Source organism: Chiloscyllium punctatum, chromosome 9 (assembly GCF_047496795.1).
Source record: "Chiloscyllium punctatum isolate Juve2018m chromosome 9, sChiPun1.3, whole genome shotgun sequence".
In the NCBI taxonomy this organism is placed as follows: domain Eukaryota; kingdom Metazoa; phylum Chordata; class Chondrichthyes; order Orectolobiformes; family Hemiscylliidae; genus Chiloscyllium; species Chiloscyllium punctatum.
In genome coordinates this window covers 35,832,508-35,853,807 of record NC_092747.1, presented here as the reverse complement: position 1 = coordinate 35,853,807, position 21,300 = coordinate 35,832,508, and the positions used below count along the sequence as shown (strand labels likewise).

Below are 21,300 nucleotides of genomic sequence, written 5' to 3'. Positions count from 1 at the left end.
ACAATCATAAATAGCCACACATTTAACTCCAGTGAAAATGATCTTTAATTTTCTTCACCGCAGATGAAACTGGGAGCATTGTACTTCTATTCGAAAGACGAATTTGGTTTGAATATATGATGTAGATCCTTCATTTCGTAGTCTAGCGGTATTGAATCCGGAGTGGTAAGGAGGTATTTAAATGTCAACAAGGCACTGGGTTGGATCAGAGTAATCATTAACAGGCAGCTGCAGTCATTCGTGGCCGTCTCCCGCGCTCTCTCTTTCCTCTTGGAAGAACTTGTGAACACTCGGTACAGTTCGCACGCACTCACTTCTTCACATCACAACTGACGGGAAACTTTCCAGTCCCGCAAAGTCAGGGGAAAAAGAAACACTTGAGGCAGCGACAGAGGAGGGGCCCTGGGGAGATGTCAAAAGGACAGTGCCCGGGACGCGGGAAAGGGGAATTCGTTCACCACCAACAGTCGCTAAAGTTTCCTGATCGATTGCTGCGATCTGTCACAGGTTTCTCTCTCTCTCTCTCTCTCTAAAACCCTGACAACAGGCAGCTCGCTCTGCTCTGACTGAAACCTACACTAAACTACACCCGTCACTTTCTGTCAGAATTTTGGAAAGTTACATGACGCACGGAAATCGCAGGTAGAAGGTGAGACGACTCTCCGCCGCTGCCTGCAGTCAATCTCCGGTCTGTGAACATATACCTGAGGACAACAAGAAGGACACAAACTGGGAAAAGCTCTGATGCGTCTCCGGAATTAGCCAAACTCTTCAGGGTATTTAGTGACTGGTTATCACTTGGCTGCTCTCTCTCTCTCTCTCTCTGTCTCGGTGTGCCTCGCTTTTTCTCTGGCCCCAAGCTGTTGGTCAGGAACAGTCCAGTGGGTAATTATTAGTAGATGTCCTGGATGGAGGTGCCGGTGTTCTGTTGAGCCTTACGACAAACCTGTGCGAGTGTAATGCGGGCATGCTGTGTGTATGTCACTGCAAAGAGCACATCGCCTCCCTTTGCCAGGCAGCTTATAGACCACAGCACTGAGCAGGACATGTCTACCAGGCAGCGGGCAACAGCATGAAGCCACTAGCGCTCTCCCTGCTCCTTCTGTGGCCATCCCTCGTCTCTCTGAATGGGGCAGGGGATGGGACCTGGGCGAGGTTTGCCAGCCTGCCTTACCCGGAGGACAACCTGTTCCTACATGATACCTTCCCTGAGGGCTTCATGTGGTCTGTGGGCACATCAGCTTACCAGACAGAAGGGGCCTGGCAGCAGGATGGAAGAGGAGCGTCCGTCTGGGACACCTTCACCCACAAACAGCTCAGTGTCAACGGGGATGTGGCCAGTGACAGTTACAATAACATAGAGAGGGACATTTCCGCCATCCAAACTTTGGGTGTCACACATTACCGCTTCTCCATCGCCTGGGCCAGGATCTTCCCAGATGGCCTGCTCTCAAGCCGCAATGAAGTTGGGCTCAGATTTTACTCACACTTCATTCAGAGACTCCGAGATATAGGCGTTGAGCCCATAGTGACTTTGTACCATTGGGACCTGCCTCAGGCTCTCCAGGACAGGTATGGAGGCTGGGTTAATGAAACCTTGGTAGAGCGCTTCAGTGAATACGCCTGGTTTTGTTTCGAGTCTTTCGGGCACCAGGTGAAGTATTGGATCACAATCGACAACCCTTACGCCCTGGCTTGGCACGGATATGGCACGGGAAAGCTTGCTCCTGGTATCAAGGGAACCCCACATGTACCCTACACAGTGGCACATAATCTGATTAAGGTAAGGCGTTCCGTGATACTGAACGATGCCTTGCGACCTGTATTCGATATAGCTCTGGGAGCACCCTGGTTTAACTGGGGATACCAAAACCTTCTAGAATGAGGGCTGAGTGGAAGAAATGTTGACCACGAAAAGGAAGTCAACTTTCTCTCGAGTTAAAACTCTATTAAACTAAACATTGAAAGAGCCCCTGGTACAGAGGAACTAAGTGTTTGGACAAATAGTTGTGTTTTATCATTTTTTTTCAAATTGTGATCATATGTAGAAGAGTTTTTTTAAAAAAAATGACGGCTCAGATATGTTCAACCGAACTTTGGTGAAGAGAAGGAAAGTTTTGAAGATTTGCGTAAATCCCGTGTGATCGAGTTTAGTTCAATAATACTTTGTAAACAGTTACACTTTTCACAAAGCAAAGCTACATGACGACATGGGATCGTGCAGACTTGTCAGTGTCCTTGTTAACTTCAACACAATTTAAAAAAAGACTTTGTCTAAACGGAATATACCAAGCAATGTGGTTATGTGACATTGGCCAATGGAGATAAAATTAGAGACTCGTAGAATTGTTATAACAAAGAGGTAGACCATTCGGTCCTTCACAACTGTGCTGGCTCTGCGCGACAGCAGCTCACTCTGCCACGTCCCCGTCTTTTCCTCTTAGTCCTGCACCTCCCCCCCACCCCACCCTTTTAATTCATGATCCAATTCCTTTTTTTTGAATGCCTTGGTTACACAGGTGGGAAAGAAATCCTCAAGCAGAGGAATGTAAACTGTAAATGTAAAAACTACAGAAAACAATCATTCCGATGGACATAGGGAGAATTTTAACAAGGAATTGTCAGGAGAATAAACCAATATAAACAGTTGCATATATTAACAACTTAACTGTAATCAAGAAAAGGATGGATATCAAAGATTTTATTTGGATGAAAAAAAGGGCATGAAGACTATTTCTTGGAAGAGTGATTTCGCTCTCACATAAAGAAACAAACAGAAACAGGAGTAGAACAGTTGGCCCTTCAAGCCTGGTCCACCATAGCCATTGCTGATCACCCGACCCAGTACCCAGTTCCCACCTTCTCCCCATATCCTTTAATCCATGTAGCCCTAAGAAATATATCTAATTCCTTCTTGAAAATATTCAATGTTTTGGCCTTCAATTACTTTCTGTGGCAAAGAATTCCACAGGTTCACCACTGTCTGGCTGAAGAAATTTCTCCTCATCTCAGTCCTACCCCATATCTTTAAGCTATGACCCCTGATTCTGGACTCCCTAGTTCATCAGGAACATCCTTCCTGAGTTTACCTAGTCCAACTCTGTTCAAATTTTATAGGTTTCTTTCAGAGCCCTCCTTATTCTTTGAAACTTATGTGATTGTAGTCCTAACCAATTCAGACTCTCTTCATGTGTCAGCCCTGCCACCTCAAGAATCAGGGTCTGATAAACAATCGTTTAGGCAGATAAATGTTCATTAAACACGTCAATGGATTTTATGGCACTGCTGTGTCCCCTCTATAAGAAAATAACTGCCTCACCTGGTTGAAAATATTTCACAATGATTGCAACATCAAAGAATTGTGTCATAAATAAATAAATCATAAATCCATAATGAATCATGAACCGTTCTTGAGCAGTAGTTTATCCAGGTGCTAGCACCAGCTGTATAACTAACTTATCCATTGGTTTGGAGTTACTGGATATCATTTGTTTGAAAAACATCAGGTTGAAAATGACACTTTTTTTTACAAGTTCTCCTCTTGCACTCACCAGCACAATTCTGAAAAAATATCCAAGCAAAGGAAAATCACATTTTATATTGTATGAGTGCTGATTGATTGGCACATGGACTCAGATTGGTAGAGGCATTACCATAGAGAATGCATCAGCTCTAGAAGTATGGGCCTACCTACAGCAAATGGACTGCAGTAATTCAAGAAGGCACCTCCCCATCACCACCTTCTCAAGGGCAGCTAGTTATGAGCAATAATTGCTGGCTCAACCAGTAAAGCCTGCACCTTGTGAATGAAAAAAGAAAGTTGGATGATAAGAAGTTGCCAAACCTTGTTTAAATTTTAAACCAGGGTGGTTGTCTCTGATTGGTCAAGGCATTGCTCTGAGAAATAAACTGGAGAATAGCTTGCTTTGTTGAGTTGAAAAAGGTGCAGTGTATGCATGTATTCTTTCTGCCTGCCTGCAAAGAGGGCCCTCTCCTTTCTGAAGACACGGGCCAAATACTTTCTTATCTTCTGCATTTATGCACAAATTACCATGTATATCTCTGACAGACCTAATGTCTCCCTTAGTCATCCTTTTGTTCTTGATGTGCTGATCAAGCATCTTGGCATTTTCTTTAATTTTATCAACTAATAATTTTTCACATCCTCTCTTTGCATTCTTAATTTACTTTTTCTCTTCACCCCTGTACTTCCTCTGATCTTTCTAAAGAATTACATTTTTGAGATTGTCACAAATTGTAGTTTTTTTTAACCCTATCTACTTCTTGGTAACCAGAAAATTTAGCATTGCAATCCCTCTACTTTGTGAGGGTATGTTTACACAGTGCCCATGCAATCTCGCTTTTGAATTTCTTCCACAGATTTGCCACTGATTTCTCTTCAAGTAGCTGTAATTAGTCCACTTTTACCAGATGATCTCTCAGCTTTGTAGTTTGCCTTCCTTAGTTTAGAATTTTTACTAAAATGAAAACAGAAAGTGCTACAGAAACTCAGCAGATCTGACTAAATTTGTGGAGAGAGATGCTTTCAGCATGATGGTTTTACTCCTTTCAGTTTTGTTCTATCTTTGTTCCTTTCCATGTAGATGTCGAATCTAGATTTATTATGATCATTATCTCTAAGATGACCACCCACTGATATTCCATCCTCTTCGTCCACTTCCATTTCCTAAGGATAAGTCTACAATTGCCCTCTCTCTCATTGGGCTTATTACATGCTAGCTGATAAAGTTCGTTTGAATACAATTCAAGAATTTTGTGCCCACTGTGCCTTTCACACTGTTTATACCCTGGTAAATATTTGTATAGTTGAAGTCCCCAACTACTGTCGCTCTGTTGTTTTTTGACTTAAGTGTTTGCCTACATATTTGCTCCTCTAACTCTTCCCCACTTTTTGTGAGTTTACAGAACACAGTGAACAACGTGGCTACCTCTTTTGTTTTGTTTCTGAGCTCAACCCATGCGACCTGATTTGATACTTCAATTCAACATTAAAAATCACACAACACCAGGTTACAGTCCAACAGGTTTAATTGGAAGCACACTAACTTTCGGTGTGCTGCTCCTTTATCAGGTGACTAAAGGAACAGTGCTCCGAAAGCCAGTGTGCTTCCAATTAAACCTGTTGGACTACAACTTGGTGTTGTGTGGTTTTTAACTTTGTGCACCCCAGTCCAACACCAGCATCTCCAAATCATCAATTCAACATATTTTACTCCCTTACAGCCATGATTGATTCTTTAAGTAATAATGCTACACTTCCATCTTTATTTTTTCCCTTCTCTATCCTGCCTGGATATATTGAGGATGTTTAACTAACATTCATGCAACTTTCTATGCCAAATTTCTTTATAGCAATGACACATGTCTATCTGCCTGATGAAGGGCTTTTGCCTGAAACGTCGATTTCGCTGCTCGTTGGATGCTGCCTGAACTGCTGTGCTCTTCCAGCACCACTAATCCAGTATCTGCCCCCTTAGCTCATTGATTTGTTCTTAGTACTCCTTACGTTTACATATTTATATTTTAATACTACTTATTTTCTGTGATGTATGATTTTTATTCTCTGATTCCTATCTTTCAAAGTCATTTGTTAAGCTTTGACCTGCAATTCCTATTCCTTTGCCAATTTTGTTTAAGCCCTCTCCACTAGACTTCGTGGGGATCTCATGGCAACAACTTGAATTTGGGCATTAGGAAATCTCTGTACAAAAATATTTATACTCTCCTGTTCAGGTATAGACTGACTGGCTTATGACATTCCATCTTCTCCAAACTGGTACCAATAGCTCAGAAATCTGTGCCTAACCTTGTACAGCACCTTTCCAGGTTCATTCGAATGTTCCCGGTATTGAAGGAGCTTTTCATGAACAATGGCTAAAGAGGTTGGGTCTCTACTCACTGGAGTTTAGAAGAATGAGAAGTGAATGAGATCTGTTTGAAACATGGAATTCTAAAGCGGCTTGTCAAGGTAAATGCAGAGGGGATACTTCCTTACTAGAGAGAGCTATAGGCCAGAGTCCTTGTGCGTTTTTAAGGCTGAGATAGATAAATATTTGATCAGTAAGGGGAATCAAGAGTTATGAGGAGAGGGCAGGAAAGTGGACTTGAGGAATGTCAGATCAGTCATGATCCTATTGCATGATGGAGCAGGCTCAGGGGGCCGAATGGCTTTCTCCTGTTCTGGTTTCTTATGGTCTTAAGGTCTTAACAGCTGTCTAGCCATGTGTTCAATCACTTAATTCTCCCATTTCTGTACTTAATAGGAGATCAGGCTGGAAGTAATCTTTCGACTACTGCTTTAGAGGTTCTGATTTTCAGTCTCAAACCAGCTCCCTGCAATCTGCTTTCAGGACCTCATCCCCCCATTCCTACCTAAGTCATATGTGCCAACATGGTCCACATCCTCTGGCTGATCACCCTCTCCTGGAAGAATATGCTGCAGCCACTCCCTTACACTGCCATTAGGGAGGCAACATACCATCCTAGAGTCATTTTGACAACCACAGAAATGCCTATCTGATCCCCAACTACTAAATCGTATATCATTATTGCTATTCCATTGTACTTGGACCCTCACTGTACAGCTGAGTCCCCAGTGCTGCCCTCAATTTGGCATTGGCTGCACTCTCCTGAGGAACCATTAGCCGCACCAGTATCAAAAATGGAATACCAATGCAAACACAATAGATTCAGGGGACTCCTGCACTACTGCTTGCTGGGTTTAGCTGACTTAATGGTCAGTCATTTCTTCACTGTCAGTGCACCTTGAACCTGCAGTATGGCTGCCTCGCTAAATGTGCTGCACATGTAGCCTCCGTGTTGCAGGTGCAAAACTGTGACTTGAGGCATTGCTGAAGTTCCAAAACCCAGAACTCAGGACTTGTTCAGCCAGTAGCATATCTTGGAGATGTGTTTGGCTGGGATACATGGTGTCTCTGTTACTTTATACATACTGCAGGATATGTACTACTCAGACAAGCTGACCTATCATACTGTAATTTTATAAAAATATATTTGTTATGATTAGAATAGTAGCAAAACGTACTAGTACTCACCAATCAGCTTTTTTCCTCAGTACTGGAATAAGACAGGAAGCAGCTCCCAGACTGTCCTCTTGTGCTATTTTGAGTCTTCCCAAGCACTCTCCTTCTGTGCTGCTCCAAACCCTTGGACTGCTCCCCGCTCTGAGTGCCTGTCTCATCTAACATGTTCTTCTCATGTAGAGAACCCTGGGCTGATTTATCAACTGGGACATCGAGAAAAGGAAACTCATTTGAATGCTCCATTTCAAAGATGAATTTGAGTGCAGACTTGTATTCTTACATGTTGCTGCACATAGAGTAAACATGTCATTTATGTGTCAGAAATATACAAGAGAGAAAAAATTAGGCATCACTTCACTGAAGATGTTTTTCTCATGGAATCTAACAAAGATGTTTACGAAAACTGGACTTAGTAGCTATCTCATGGTACCAACATTTATTTGGGTATACATTGTATTGTTAAACTAATCTCAGTTGCACAAGTTGCTGAGTTCATAAGTTCAATGAATACTGATAATACAATGATGTTGGGGCAATATCATCACGATATAGTGCTGCAGTGCAAATGTCTCTGGCTTCTATGAGTGGCACGATGATGAATAGGTAAGCAATGTCAAATGAGCACATGGTACTACTATTATCGACATTCTGTGTTGTTTTTGTAAATGTGAAGAAATTCTTCACAATGCTGTGGAAAACTTGCTGATAACTATTTGTAGCAATTCACCCAATCTTGCTGTGCAAAACTATTTCTAGATAAGACAGTACTTCATTTTTATGTGTCTTGGGCAACCCATAAAATACAGATGAATGAGCTATGAGGACCAAACCCCATTGTATAAATCACCCAGCAGCTCATTGTTCGTAGAAGAAAGTGAGGACTGCAGATGCTGGAAATCTCTGGGACACACACACCCAACAACCCTACCGGCCTGTGGCTGACCACTTCAACTTCCCCTCCCACTCTACCAAGGGCATGCAAGTCCTGGGCCTCGTCCACCACCAAATCCAAGCCACCCGACACCTGGAGGAAGAACGCCTTAGGACCCTTCAACCCCAGGGCACCAGTGTTGTTTGCACCAGTTTTGTCATTTCCCCTCTGCCCATCTTATCCCAGTTCCAAACTTCTAACTCAGCACCACCCTCATGAACTGTCCTACCAGTTCATCTTCTTTCCTATCTATCCGCTCTACCCTCCTCTCCGACCTATCACCATCACCCCCACCTTCATTCACCTATCGCCTGCCAAGCTACCTTCTCACAAGTCCACCCCCCTCCCATTTATTTCTCAGCCCCCTTGGGAACGCTCACATTCCTGATGAAGGGCGTATGCCCGAAATGTCGGGTCTCCTGCTCCTTGGATGCTGCCTGACTTGCTGTGCTTTTCCAGCACCACACCTTTTAAGCTCATTGTTCATACTCAAGCCCAGCACGCTTCTTTTAAATTTTGCTTTTGAACAAGGCTCCCCAAGCACGCTGGGCGGCAGATCCAATGGAAACAAATATAGCCCTGTCATTAAGAATGGCATGCATTTTGTTGACATAATTAGGCTTGTCAAGGATGACTATTCCTGTCTCCCTGTCAGGTTTAATAGTTCTGGGTGGCCTTGAGGTCTTGCAATGCTGCCAGACATTGACACTGCATATGAAATTCAGAAAAGCTGCTCAGAGCCCCACTAAATGCATGTGCGAGGTCAGCCAAGCTGTTTTTAAGGATTCACCATCTGCAGTGGAGTCTGACTTTCCATTTAACGTGGGCTAATGGCTCGCTGAAATTGAAATCATGTGCAAGGACGACTCTTTGCCTTCAGAGTACATAGTCATGAGATTTATGATATGCTTAGTGGTATCATTAATTGCATTGCCAAACCGCTTCCACTCAAGTGAGTTTATATTACGAGAGTGTGTTTAAATAGGTGTTGTTTATGGTGTGGTCATCTATTGAAGCAATATAGCAATCTGAATGGATCAAACCAAGAAATGAAAGCGAGATATGGACTTCAGATGAAGTTTAGTATAAAGCACAGCATAAATGAATAACCCTAGTACCAACTTATAATATCAATTGTCCCTTCAAAGCCAGTTATTTTTCAGTCTCAAATGTTGTTTGTTTTCAAGATTTTATATACTGAGAACACAGGCACAAATTGCTTCACAGAGCTCAGTTACCTAGTTCAGGCTGGTTGCTGTTCAGACTAATATAGGACATTAGGTCTAAGTTACATTGCCAGTTCTTTTTTTCACTTTTTATTCAGTGAAAATGGGATGCTTGCACAAAATAAAATACTTCTTTTTAAGCCAGAAATGAAATAAAACCAGAAAATGCTGTAAATACTTAATAGGTAAAGCTGTGGAGAGAGAAACAGAATTAATGAATCTCCCTGGCCCAATGAAGCAGATTTGGGGGTGTGGGAGTAGAGTTTAGGTAGGTGCGTCGCTGGTCAGCCCGCTGATGTATTTCTACCTCCATGTGCTTTCACTGGAGGTGGACTCTCAGTAGCAATGGCTACCTGTTTGGCAGCAGCAGGAAGCCAATTGGTGTGAATCAAAGGACAATTATTCCATTTGCTATGGGTGCAATGAAATCTTGGGACGGCACATAGGGCCCATGCTGTGTGAAGAGCTCAGCAGCACAGCTGAGGCAGCTGCACAGTGGGAAGCTACTGTCTTTTGAAACTGAGACTCCATTAGTAATATAAAGAGAGAAAGCAGCAGGAAATATTTCTTACATAGCCAGTGACCTAGCATTGAGAAGTCTGAGACAGCTGATAGAACAGGTGTTGGGTGATAATTTAGGTTGTCTTCTCCCAGCAGTATTTTCCAGGTCGATCAAGCTGAGCAGGCTACTGCATTGAAAGCTTCCCAGATATCACGCCATTGACTTCTCCACCTCCTGATGCTGCCTGGCCTGCTATGTTCTTTCAGCCTCCTGCCTGTCTAATCTGGATTCCAGCATCTGCAGTTTTTTTGTCTCTTCCCAGATAACAGACCCAGTTATTCAGTGTACAGGTAGACGACAGAAGAGAAGCTCAATGAAACTCACGAGATCCTCCCTCAGGCAGATACACACAGAGGGGTGCCTGATCGGCAGGAGATGGATGAGGAATAACCCTCTCTTGAAGTTACAGTGAAAGGGTCAGCTTTCTTGTCATATCAGAACAGCACCAGAGAGCTTGGCTGCTGGTATCTGCTGTGGATGAATATGCACACTTCAATACCAGGACTTCAGGCCTGTAAAAGTGAATGGACATCCAGTGCCCACAATTCGTCTGCATTTTCATGCTTCCAGAATTGTAGACCTTGGCTGTTGATCTCTGTAGAACTTCATATTTGGCTACCTATGACTATGGATGTAGGTTTGCTCGCTGAGCTGTAAGGTTTGTTTTCAGGAGTTTCGTCACCATACTAGGTCACAGCATCAGTGAGCCTCTGGGTGAAGCACTGGTAGTATGACCTGCTTTCTATTTATGTGTTTAGGTTTCCTTGGGTACCAAGGAATGTGACAAAACATCTGAAAACAAACCTTACAGCTCAGCAACCTGAGCTACAAATCTTCTCAAAACTCACTAACACCTATAACTATATAACTTATTATGACCTCAGTAGAAACCAATGAAGTAAATTTGCAAGTCTCATTAATAGCTGAAACATTGACATGTCAAGATTTCATATTGCAAGATGTTTATAGCACAAAATGATAAATAAAAACCCATTTACTAAACACCAGATGCAGAATCTTACAGGGATTGAATTGTGTGTGCTATGCTAAGAAATGTGGCAGGATTGGCTGAGCAAGACATGTTCGAAAAGTGTGGCGCTGGAAAAAACACAGCAGGTCAGGAAGCATCCAAGGAGCAGGAAAATTAATGTTTTGGGCGTAAGTCCTTCATCAGGAATATGGTACATCACAAGGCTGGGAGGAATTTGATTCACCTTTTAACCAAATTTGAGGTGTCAAGACAAGATTCTCACTAGGGAGCAGCAAACTGACACGCAGTTTCTATTCTACCATCCACCATGAGCAAACTAGAGACAAAACTTCTCAACATGGAAGTTGAGAACCTGGGGACCTGGTGACTTAACCTCACCACCAGCTGTGAAGAGTCTCTATGTTGTAGTGTGCAACAGCATCTCAGGGCAGAACCATAGGCACCAGCCACGCGCATCCCTTATCCACAGATATTTGTACCTAATAATTGCCAACCCCTCAGAATCCGTGTTGCCGAGGATGTACTGTCCTGCATTGTAGGGTGCATTGGTGACAGAAAGGCTGCTGTAAGGACAGGCACTCAGCTCATGGATTGGGTCAGGATGTTTCCTCGCCCTCCTAGCGAATGCTAATTGAGCACCTATCTGCCTGGTCCTAGCATCCATGCCATGCCTTACCTTGTTTTGCCATGCGCACCATGCCTGCTACAGTTAGTGCTTCAGCTAGAGCTATCACAGTTGTCATACTGATGTTCTTTGTGCAGACACACATACTGCTGGTCATACTTGTCTTTTCTGTGTTGCTGTCGGCACACTGAGACATCAATCTAACACCTCCAGAATGTGCCAGCTGCTTGCCGGGCAAACACATGGCATGTTTATTTAACCAAATGGGCACATTGGAAATTGGATGGGGGTTCATCCGCAGTTGGGTCAAGTGTGTGTGGGGGGAATGTGGACAGCTGTTATCAGTGGGTACTGAGGCTCTCAGTTATGGGCTGTCTGCACACAGTGTAGGGATTGAGTCAGCTGTCTGCTCGGGCTGGTCACAGTCAAGGGATAGGTCTGACTAAAGTCAGGATGTGGCAACAGTCAGTCCTATAAGGTCAGCACTGGCAGTCAGAGGAATCAAATATTCTCAGGTGGGGAACTGCAACGACAGTGATTAGAGGTTTGACCAGTCATGTTTAGAGGATGTTTGTTGACATTGCTTAGGCACCTGGGGTAAACACAGCACTGGGGTCCATGTGTTGATCAGTGAAGATGGTGCATGGACTAGCTGTTTTAGGGGTAAGGGTGCAGTAGTCAAGGCCGTGGGGTGAAAAAACATAAGTTTGAGATGTTGATGTGGGGACAGGATGGTAATGGGGTTTCAATCAAGGTATAAGGAGACAATCAGGCACAACATCAGACAGCATGACAGACTACAGCAGGATTGGTCATTGGCATTGATCATTACCATGGCATCCACAGTGCGGGCATGGAGGAATAGGGTTGGCATCATTTAAAGTGAAATGTTGGGCTCAGCAGACAAGGTGGACAGTTGGAGGCCAAGTGCAGTATGGTGGATTGCACAGAGTGGGATGTGCAGAAATTGACTATCAGAGTAATGCAAAATAACAGGGCATATGGAGGCACTGGGTGGTGGGGTACATTTCTGTGACAATTAGGCAGAACCCAGTGCTGATGATGTCCACTGCACACTGTTATCCCTGATATCACTTGCCATTCTCTAGATGCAAACGCAATTGTAAAATGGCTGGGACAGGAGCCAGTGTCAGTTTGATGTGTGGGAAAGTGTGGGATCCAAATCTGCTGAACACCAGGACATTGAAGGATAAAATGCATGAAACATGTGCTTGCAAACTGAAGCTACATTTAATTTGTAATCACTTCATTGAATATTGATGAGTAAACTTCCAAACGTCCATGCAGAGCAAATGTGCTTAGGGTTCAAATGTTGATTAAAGACAGTTTGCACACATACCATTGATGCTTACAAATTAAACATTGGCATCTCAATGATGACAAAATTATCAGTGGTCGCCATGACTTGGAGGTGCCAGTGTTGGACTGGGGTGGAGAAAATTAAAAATCATGCACCACCAGGTTATAGTCCAACAGGTTTATTTGGAAGCACTAGCTTTCGGAGCGCTGCTCCTTCATCAGGTGATTGTGGAGGTTAAGGTCATGTTCACAGAATTTATAGCCAAAGGAGTCCAGTGTCATGGAGATGGGGTACAGTAAACAATCTTAGATTAAAACTTTCATTTGAATTACATTTATGAGAATGTAATTTAAAAGAAGTTCTGGAATTTACATATCAAAGAACAGAAACCAGCATATCCCATTATAAAAGATGAAAGTTTTAATCTACAATTGTTTACTGTATCACATCTCCATGACACTGGGCTATAAATTCTGTGAGCATGACCTTAACCTCCACAACCACCTGATGAAGGAGCAGCACTCTGAAAGCTAGTGCTTCCAAATAAACCTGTTGGACTATAACATGGTATTAAATGATTTTTTAAATTATCAGTAATAACTTAAAAAGAGGTGAACATCAGCCAAAAGTGACTCGTAACTTGTGAAACTTAGAAGGGTGCTGCGGGAGATGGAGATGGTCACTGTCGTCTATAATATGTATTATAATGTACTTTTATAGGATTCAATGATGTTTGATAGTTGATATGGGTCTGGGGTAGGAACAGTGGGAGAGGGGCATTGGAGTGCTGCAGACACTCCCTTTTGATGTGATGTGTTGCTGACTCAGCCAACGTGGCACCTTCTCCAAGCTGGTGCACATGCTGAGGCTGAAGCTGAGTGAATGATGGAGACATGGCCTTTGTTATCGGATTCAATAAGTCTGATTGTCTGGAGGAGTATATGCAGCGCTCACTTCCACCCATGGTTCGTTGGAAACATAAGAAATTTTTTTCACTCCTTGGGTTCTCCAGGAAATTTATTTCCACTAAAGTTGTGGTGTAGTGGCCATACCACTGGACTAGTAAGCTTGAAATTGAGGCTACTCTTTTTTAAGGACATAGATTCAAATCTCACCACAGTAGATGGTGAAATTTGCATTCATCAGGAAAGCCTGATCCTGCCCTCCTCAGCCTTCTATATATGTATACTAGCAGCCAGTAGCCATTGAGAATGCAAATCTTGGGTGACTTTCCTTTTCCAAGCCATTATGCTATGGTCAATTACAGTATCCATATTTCTATCACAGTTATGACCAACTAACTCAGTGTCGGATATAATTCAAGCCCTGGAACCTCTTCTTTTGCATTGCCCAAGCACCCACAAGGAAACATATTCAATCATTGGGTAGATTGTGTGTGATTCATTTACATTTTTTGTAAATACTTTATAGATACTTGCAATACCTAGATTTTAGATTACTGGCACAAGCCTGTCTGAAGACTGCCAAAGTCAAATGAAACTAATAGTTAAGCATCAACTTATTATTCAGTTAAGCTTTTGCAAATTAGGCCCGTTAAGTGGGCTGGTGTTCTGTGGGTCAGGGTCTAATTTAGCCGATATAAGTCTCACCCCGCCAACTGAAGAACTTAAGGGGTACCTGTCAACTCCATTGGGAGGTCAGATGGTATTAAGTGCCCAATGTCTGCTTTTCTCTAGCATTGAGGATCCTGCCAGTGGAAGTCCTGCCTGCTGAGACCTACTGCCCAACCAGAGGCCAGCAGTTTCTTATTGCTGTGAGTACCAGCTATCAGCAGATATCAACAATGCACCTATCAGAGGCCAGGATCAATTAAGAGCCACAGGCCACAGTGTGGTTGTAGGTCATGGGTTGGAGAACTCACAGAATGAGACTCAAGGGATTGAAGGCAGGAGCAGGGGGTGACTTTCAGCGGAATCTTTCCCTGGTGATCAGGCACTGGATGCCTCAGAATAAAATACCTGTTCTAGTAGATTACGCTGCAGCCCATTAGGTGGTGTGAGAAAGTCATGACTCTCTAATTTAATCTCTAATTGTGGTGAATTGTGGTGGTCCCAGGAAAGTTTATATCAATTGGCTCATTGATAACGTCATTGACATCTTGCTGCTAATGCCTGAGAATCCCACACCAGCCCCTTTTGCCCTCTGACATGATGGATGGAGGATTTTCCCCAGCTAGAAGTCTGATGTGGTACCTGTGTGGAGTTTACACATTCTCCCTGTGTCTACTTGGGATTCTGCTGGGTGTTCTGGCTTCCTCCCGCAGTCCAAAGACGTGCAAGTTAGGTGGATTGGCCTTGGTAAATTGCTCATAATATCCAGAGATATGCAGATTAGGAGGATTAGCCATGGGAAATGTAGGGTTACAGGGATGGGGATTTGGGTGAAGACTTGATGGGCACAATGGCCTCTTTCTGCACTATAGGAATTCTATGATTTTATGATGCCATCTTTCTGGTGATTGAATGGGCCCCATCACCATGGTTCCCACTTTGATGGGCTACATTAAACCTAGAAGAGTCAAATTGCTCGTCATATATGTTTCATTATAAGTTCCTTTTCCAACAGAATATGTTACGTTCATTTCTTGACCAAACAGAACTCTCCTACTTAAATATTTAGTTTCTCTTCTACGTCTTTGGAAAAATGAAGTAATAACTTCTTATCCAATGCTTAAGCAGTAATCACATGATTATTTGTTTGGTGACACAGTAATTCCCTCAAGCAATCTGTTGCATACTCTACTTGTATTGCAGTGTGTTGTGTATATAATATAACACTACATAATTAAAGCTGTTGATTTTCCATGAAATGCTATTGATTTGTTCTTTCATCTACTAAGCAAAGAAGGTAGTAATTCAGTTTTACTATTTATCTTTCATTTAATGTTGGTTACATGAGCGTCCCTCTATGTACTCAGCATGAAAAATAATTAGTATTTTGAAATGGAAGTCTACTGACCATTCTCATCAATTGACATCCTGAAGAATCTTTACTACTGAATTTGCCTTCCAGTAATTGCAATCACTAGGAGGTTGTGATGGGCTGGTTTGTATAATGGAATAATGTCTTAGAATATACTGCAGTAACATTGCTTCATCCTTCATCCCAGTCCTGACGAAGAGTCACTGGACTGGAAGTGTTAACTCTAATTTCTCTCCACAGATGCTGTCAGACCTGCTGAGTATTTCCAGCAATTTCTGTTTTTGTTACTGTGAATTTGCAATTACCTTTAATAACACAGGTCAATTAATACAGGTGTAAATGTTACACAACATTACAATGTTCTTCAATTAGTATTTCTTTGTAACTCAAAGTAAGCAGCTGAATGCCGGTCGTGCTCTCTATACCACGCTCAGCAGTTTCAATCTCAATTTGGTTGAATTTTCAACTCCTTAAAATTTCAATATTGCAGGCATTTGTCTATTTTGCATAAGGAAAATTTAGGGGATATACAAAGTCGATGAAATGCAATACAGGTCATTCTGTTATAACATTCATTTCGTCAACATAAATTCGCTGTAACATGATTGACACGATGCTGTTACTACAACAGGAACTTTTAAAACATGGGTTAGCTGTAACGCGATTACAGCGCCAACGCTTGGAATGCTGTTTCTATAGTGCGATTTTTCTGTAACGTGGAGTTGCACAAGAACACAACTGTCGTGTTACAGAAGTCCTGACTGTATGCATACAGCAATAAAGTATCAGTATTGGCTGAGTGATTACTGTTGCACTTCTGAGAAGGGTGGTTAGCTCAAAGATACTGCTATCATTTCTGATTAAGGAAGTTGTATATTCAAAATCTTACTATTGGATTATAAAATCCAGGCTGATACTTTGTGCTGAAGGGGTATTGTCGAAGATGCTGCCATTTGATGAGACATTAAACTCTTACAGTCTGTCAGGTGAATGTAAAAAAACCCATAAAATGGGTGTGAAAAGGAGCAGGGATCCTGGCTAATATTTATCTCTGAAACAGTATCATGAATAGCAAATTTCTGGTTTGGGTTATCTTATTGTCAAATATTGATGTCTGCCTTATACCTGCTGCAATTGCATAAAAGGTTTCAGCTACAGCTCAGTAGTAGTACCCACACCTCTAAGACAAGGGGTTATGGGTTCAATTCTCACGCTAGAGACTTAATTGCTTTACTTAAATGCTGTTGCAATACTGAGAGACACCTGCAGAGGCACTGGGTTCTTGGTGCTACATGAACCTGAGGTGTCTCTTTGATCTGAAAGATCCTACAACAGTATGGGATTGTAAGGAGAACAGAGGAGTTGTCCTTTGTATTTTGGTCAATATTTCTCCCTCAATCAGCCTCAACTGATCATTATAGCATTTTTATTATGCGATATACACATGCATAAATCAAATGCTAGGTTTCCAAAATTATAATATTGAGTATTATATACATTTAAAAAGTACATAAGAACATAAGAAGCAGAATCAGGAGTAAACCAAATGGCTTCTCAAGCCTGGTTTTCTATTGGTTTGACAGTAAAGTGCTCTGGAACATACTAAGATACAAAGGTGCTATACAAATGTAATTTCTTTCTTTCTGCAAGAACGAAGACCGAGTGCAAATGTAATTGGTGGAGTAAAAGCACTTTTGAATGGAAGGTACTTTTTAAATGCAAGTTCATTCCTAAATGGAATATTGCTTTGAAAGAACTGAACCAGTACACTCTTACTAAATAATTTTAGTAATTAAATACCCAACAAACAATATCAGTAATGACACAAGGATATCTGTTGGAAAATGCATACGTCATTTAAACCTTTTTAACCCAATAGCTCAATTAGATTGCAATCAGCTAATTTATGATAAGAACCTGCTAAAAATGTCAGGGTTGATGTGTATTCTTTTACAATATTGTTTGTTTCTAATGACCAAGCCCCTTTTATACAGTTTGAAAAGATAGGTTTAAAATGCTATATTGGTTGAAACGTGGAAAAATAGAAGTCTGAATTGTAAGAGAGTAACTGTTGATTCTGCTTTTCTTAATGAGATGTTTAGCATGAGCATAAGAACAAAGATGGAATTAGAAGAAGGAATAGCCACTTGGTCCTTTGAACCTGTTCGACAATCAATAAGACCATGGCTGAGTTCACCATTCCACTTTCCTATCTGATAGCTGTTGACTCCCTTGTTGATCAAAAATCTAATTGTTTTCAACTAAATTCAATGAGCACCCCTCCATTGCTTTCTGTGAAAGGGAATTCTACATAAAAATGATCATCTTAGAGAAGAACAATTCTCCTTTTCCTCATCTTATTCTTAAACTGTGTCTCTTATTACTAGACTCCTTAACAGGAGGAAACACCATCCTGATACACACCCTTTTAAATTACCTCAGCAACTTATACTTTTCAATAAGATTAACTCTCACTTTTCGAAACTCCAATGGTTAATAATTTAAACTCTCTAACCTTTTGTCACAATATGAGCCTTTCATCCCAGGGATGAGTTGAGTGAATCTTCTCTGAATGGCTTCTAATGCAATTAGATTTTTTTCTTCAAACACAGAAACCAAAACTGTACACTGCACCAGGTGTGGTTTCAGTTAAGGCCTGTACAGCTGCAGTAAAATATCACTAATTTTATGTTCCATTCCCCTTGCAATTAACTGCAGAATTCAACATACTGTGGGTGCTAGAAATCTGAAATAGAAAACAAATTTACAATTACCTTCCTAATCCCTTGCTGCACCTACAAACTAATTTTTATTGTGATTCATATAGGAAACACAGCTTCCTCTGCATCATTGAATTCAGAAATATTTCTTCATTTAAATAGCATATATTTTCCATTTTTCTTACCAAGTGGACAAGTTCATATTTTCCCATGTCTACTCCATCCACCAATTTTTTCCTGATGTACTTAAATCATTTATATCATTTTGCAGACTTTCCACCTCTTCTTGACAACTCACATCCCTACCTATCTGTGTATTTTTAGCAAATTTAGCTATTGTACTAAGTCCCTTTACTCAAGATATTGAAATGAGCTTCAAATAGTTGAAGCTCATTACTGATCCCTGAGGCATTGCACTTGTTACAGTTTGCGAATCTGAGAAAATAATATTTATCTCTAATCTGTGCTTACATTTACCTAATCAAACCTTTATACATTCTAGCATGTAACTCCAACATCATATGCACTTACGTTGTGTAGCAACCTTTGATGTTAAACCTTTCCAATGCTTTTTGGAAATCCAAGAGCACCAATCTACAAGTTTTCCTTTATCAACCTACTTATTATTTTCTCAAGAAAACTCTAATAAAATAATAAAACAAGGCTTCCCTTTTGGGAAACCTTGTTGACTAAATCTGATCAGATTATGACTTTCTAAAAATCCTCCTATAACCTCCATAATAATTGATTCTAGCAATTTTCTTAAGACAAATGTTTGGATAATTGATTTCCAGTTTTTTACTTTATGTCCTGAATCATTCTGTTCTTGGACAAAGATGTTACATTTGCTTTTTTCTAATCACTGAGACCTTTCCAGAATCAAAAGAATTTTGGAAAATTCTAAGCCTCTGTGATGTCTTCAGCTACTTCTTTTAAGACCCCAGATGGCAGGCCAACCAATCTTGGCAACATGTCAGCTTTTGGATCAAATATTGTTTCCAGCAACTTTTATCTGGTAAGCATGATGAATTTAAGTTCTCGTCACCGGCCTCCCTCTTCACTTCTTGACTACTTTGTAATTGTGGTTTTCTAAGTGTTCTACAGAAAAGACAGTTACAATGTATCTGTTCAGTGCCTTCCCCAAATTATGTTTTTCATTATCAGTTCTCCAGACACACTCTCTTGAGGGCCAATACTAACTTTAGCTACTCTTTTTCTGTCCATGTGTGTAAAAAGTCTTGCTATCTACTTTTATATGACTAGCTAGCTCTTGAGTTTGGGAGGTTCATGATCACAGTTACCTAATATGGACAGGTAACCATTTGTAAGGAATTTTCAGGTAGTTTATTAAGTTTATTAAGAAGCAGCAGTTGATATATAATGCATTTGTTAATCAGGCAAGGAATGTCCAAAACCATGACAACTGGGGATGGTTAACTGGTGCCAGAGGACAAACAGGCTGTTGGCATGGAATGGGCCAGCTGTTCATGACATCAGATGGCAGTTGTCCTATTCCCCACCTTGTCAGAAGATTTGTTTCCATTCCTTTGAGAAGAAACACTTCTGATTTTGCAAACTATTACATTCATAATAGTGTGGCACGTGATAAATCTTTTGTTTTCATTTCTTCTACCACCATTACATAGTGGCACTAGTGCATAGCGTCGACAAAATGGGCTTTACATAGAACTTTGCAAACCCTTGACGTCTGCTACCTCAGAAGACAAGGGCAGCAGATATACAGGAACATCATCACCTGCATATTCCCCTCCAAGGCACACACCATCCTGACTTTCAACTATATCACAGTTTGTCACTGGGTCAAAGACCTGGAACTTCCTTCCTAATAGCATAGTGGGTGCTTGTACAGTCCAAGAGGGGAGTCACCACTGTTTTTCCCAGGCCAATTAGAGATGAGCCATAAATGAGAACAGAATGTCATGTGCTAAACTCCCGGGGAATGGTTGGAACACCAAAAATCTCACCAGGGTTTTCAATGTAAGAATCCTGCCTCTCACCTTAATCACTTTCTTTTTGCATCAACGCTGCTGGCTTCTCCACTCTTCATATGACTCTATTTGATCTAGCTCAGAGCCATAGGCATCTGAAACACTACCCAATGAGAGGGGCAAAACCAAAATCCTGCAGATGCTGGAAATCAGAAACCAACATGGAAAATGTTGCAAATACTCACCAGGTCTGGCAGCATCTGTGAAAAGTTTTCCGTTTCTTGCATGAACATGACATTGATCTCACAAGAGGCACCTGCTGTCTTCTGTCAGGATGCTGGTATTCCTTTTCCACTGCCACTTAGCCTGTTGGATCACCCTGCTCCAGCCCACATGAAAATGCTGTCATCTGCAGCTTGGTCCATACTGCTCAAAGGTTGCCCACCATAGTTGGCTGAAGTATTCTCCCTGAAGTATTTCAGCAGCCTTCCAAATCACAAGAAGAAGCCACGAGGGATACCCTTCCTAAGAGCATGAGGATCTGTAAACAAGTGAAGATATGCTCAAGGGACTTGCACAAGCCTTATTCTTAATGTGGCAAGTTAAATATTTTACAAATATAAACTGACTGGTTGGAGTAAAACTTTGGTTTAGAATTTTATATTGACATTAATATTTGGAGTTAAATGTGGGAAAGATCCATGGCACTTGATTGTAAGATGTCAATTTGATGGAGATTATAGGGATGACATTTAGAAAGATGGTAGGACTACAATCTTGTGGAGTCAGTGGGGCAGAAATACTGATTCACTTGCTACAAGTCTTCATTTTTAAAACGTCCTTAATACCCTACCTTCGTATATTATTTCATGTGAGCTTTTTTATTATTAGTTTTATTTATTTAATACAATTATGGAACGATTATGTGGTTTCTTATTTAGTTGCAACATTAGATATCTATAAGCTTT

At 41.4% G+C, this 21,300-nt stretch overlaps 1 protein-coding gene across 1 annotated transcript in view; it reads left to right on the top strand.

Annotated features, from left to right (window-relative positions):
• The first annotated feature begins 226 nt into the window (after positions 1-226).
• Positions 227-21,300, top strand: part of kl (klotho) — a 97,142-nt gene continuing 76,068 nt past the window's right edge. The window contains exon 1 of the mRNA XM_072577230.1: positions 227-1,783. Coding sequence (XP_072433331.1) covers positions 1,073-1,783 — 711 coding nt within the window. The 5' untranslated portion in view covers positions 227-1,072. The remainder of the gene's footprint in view (positions 1,784-21,300) is intronic.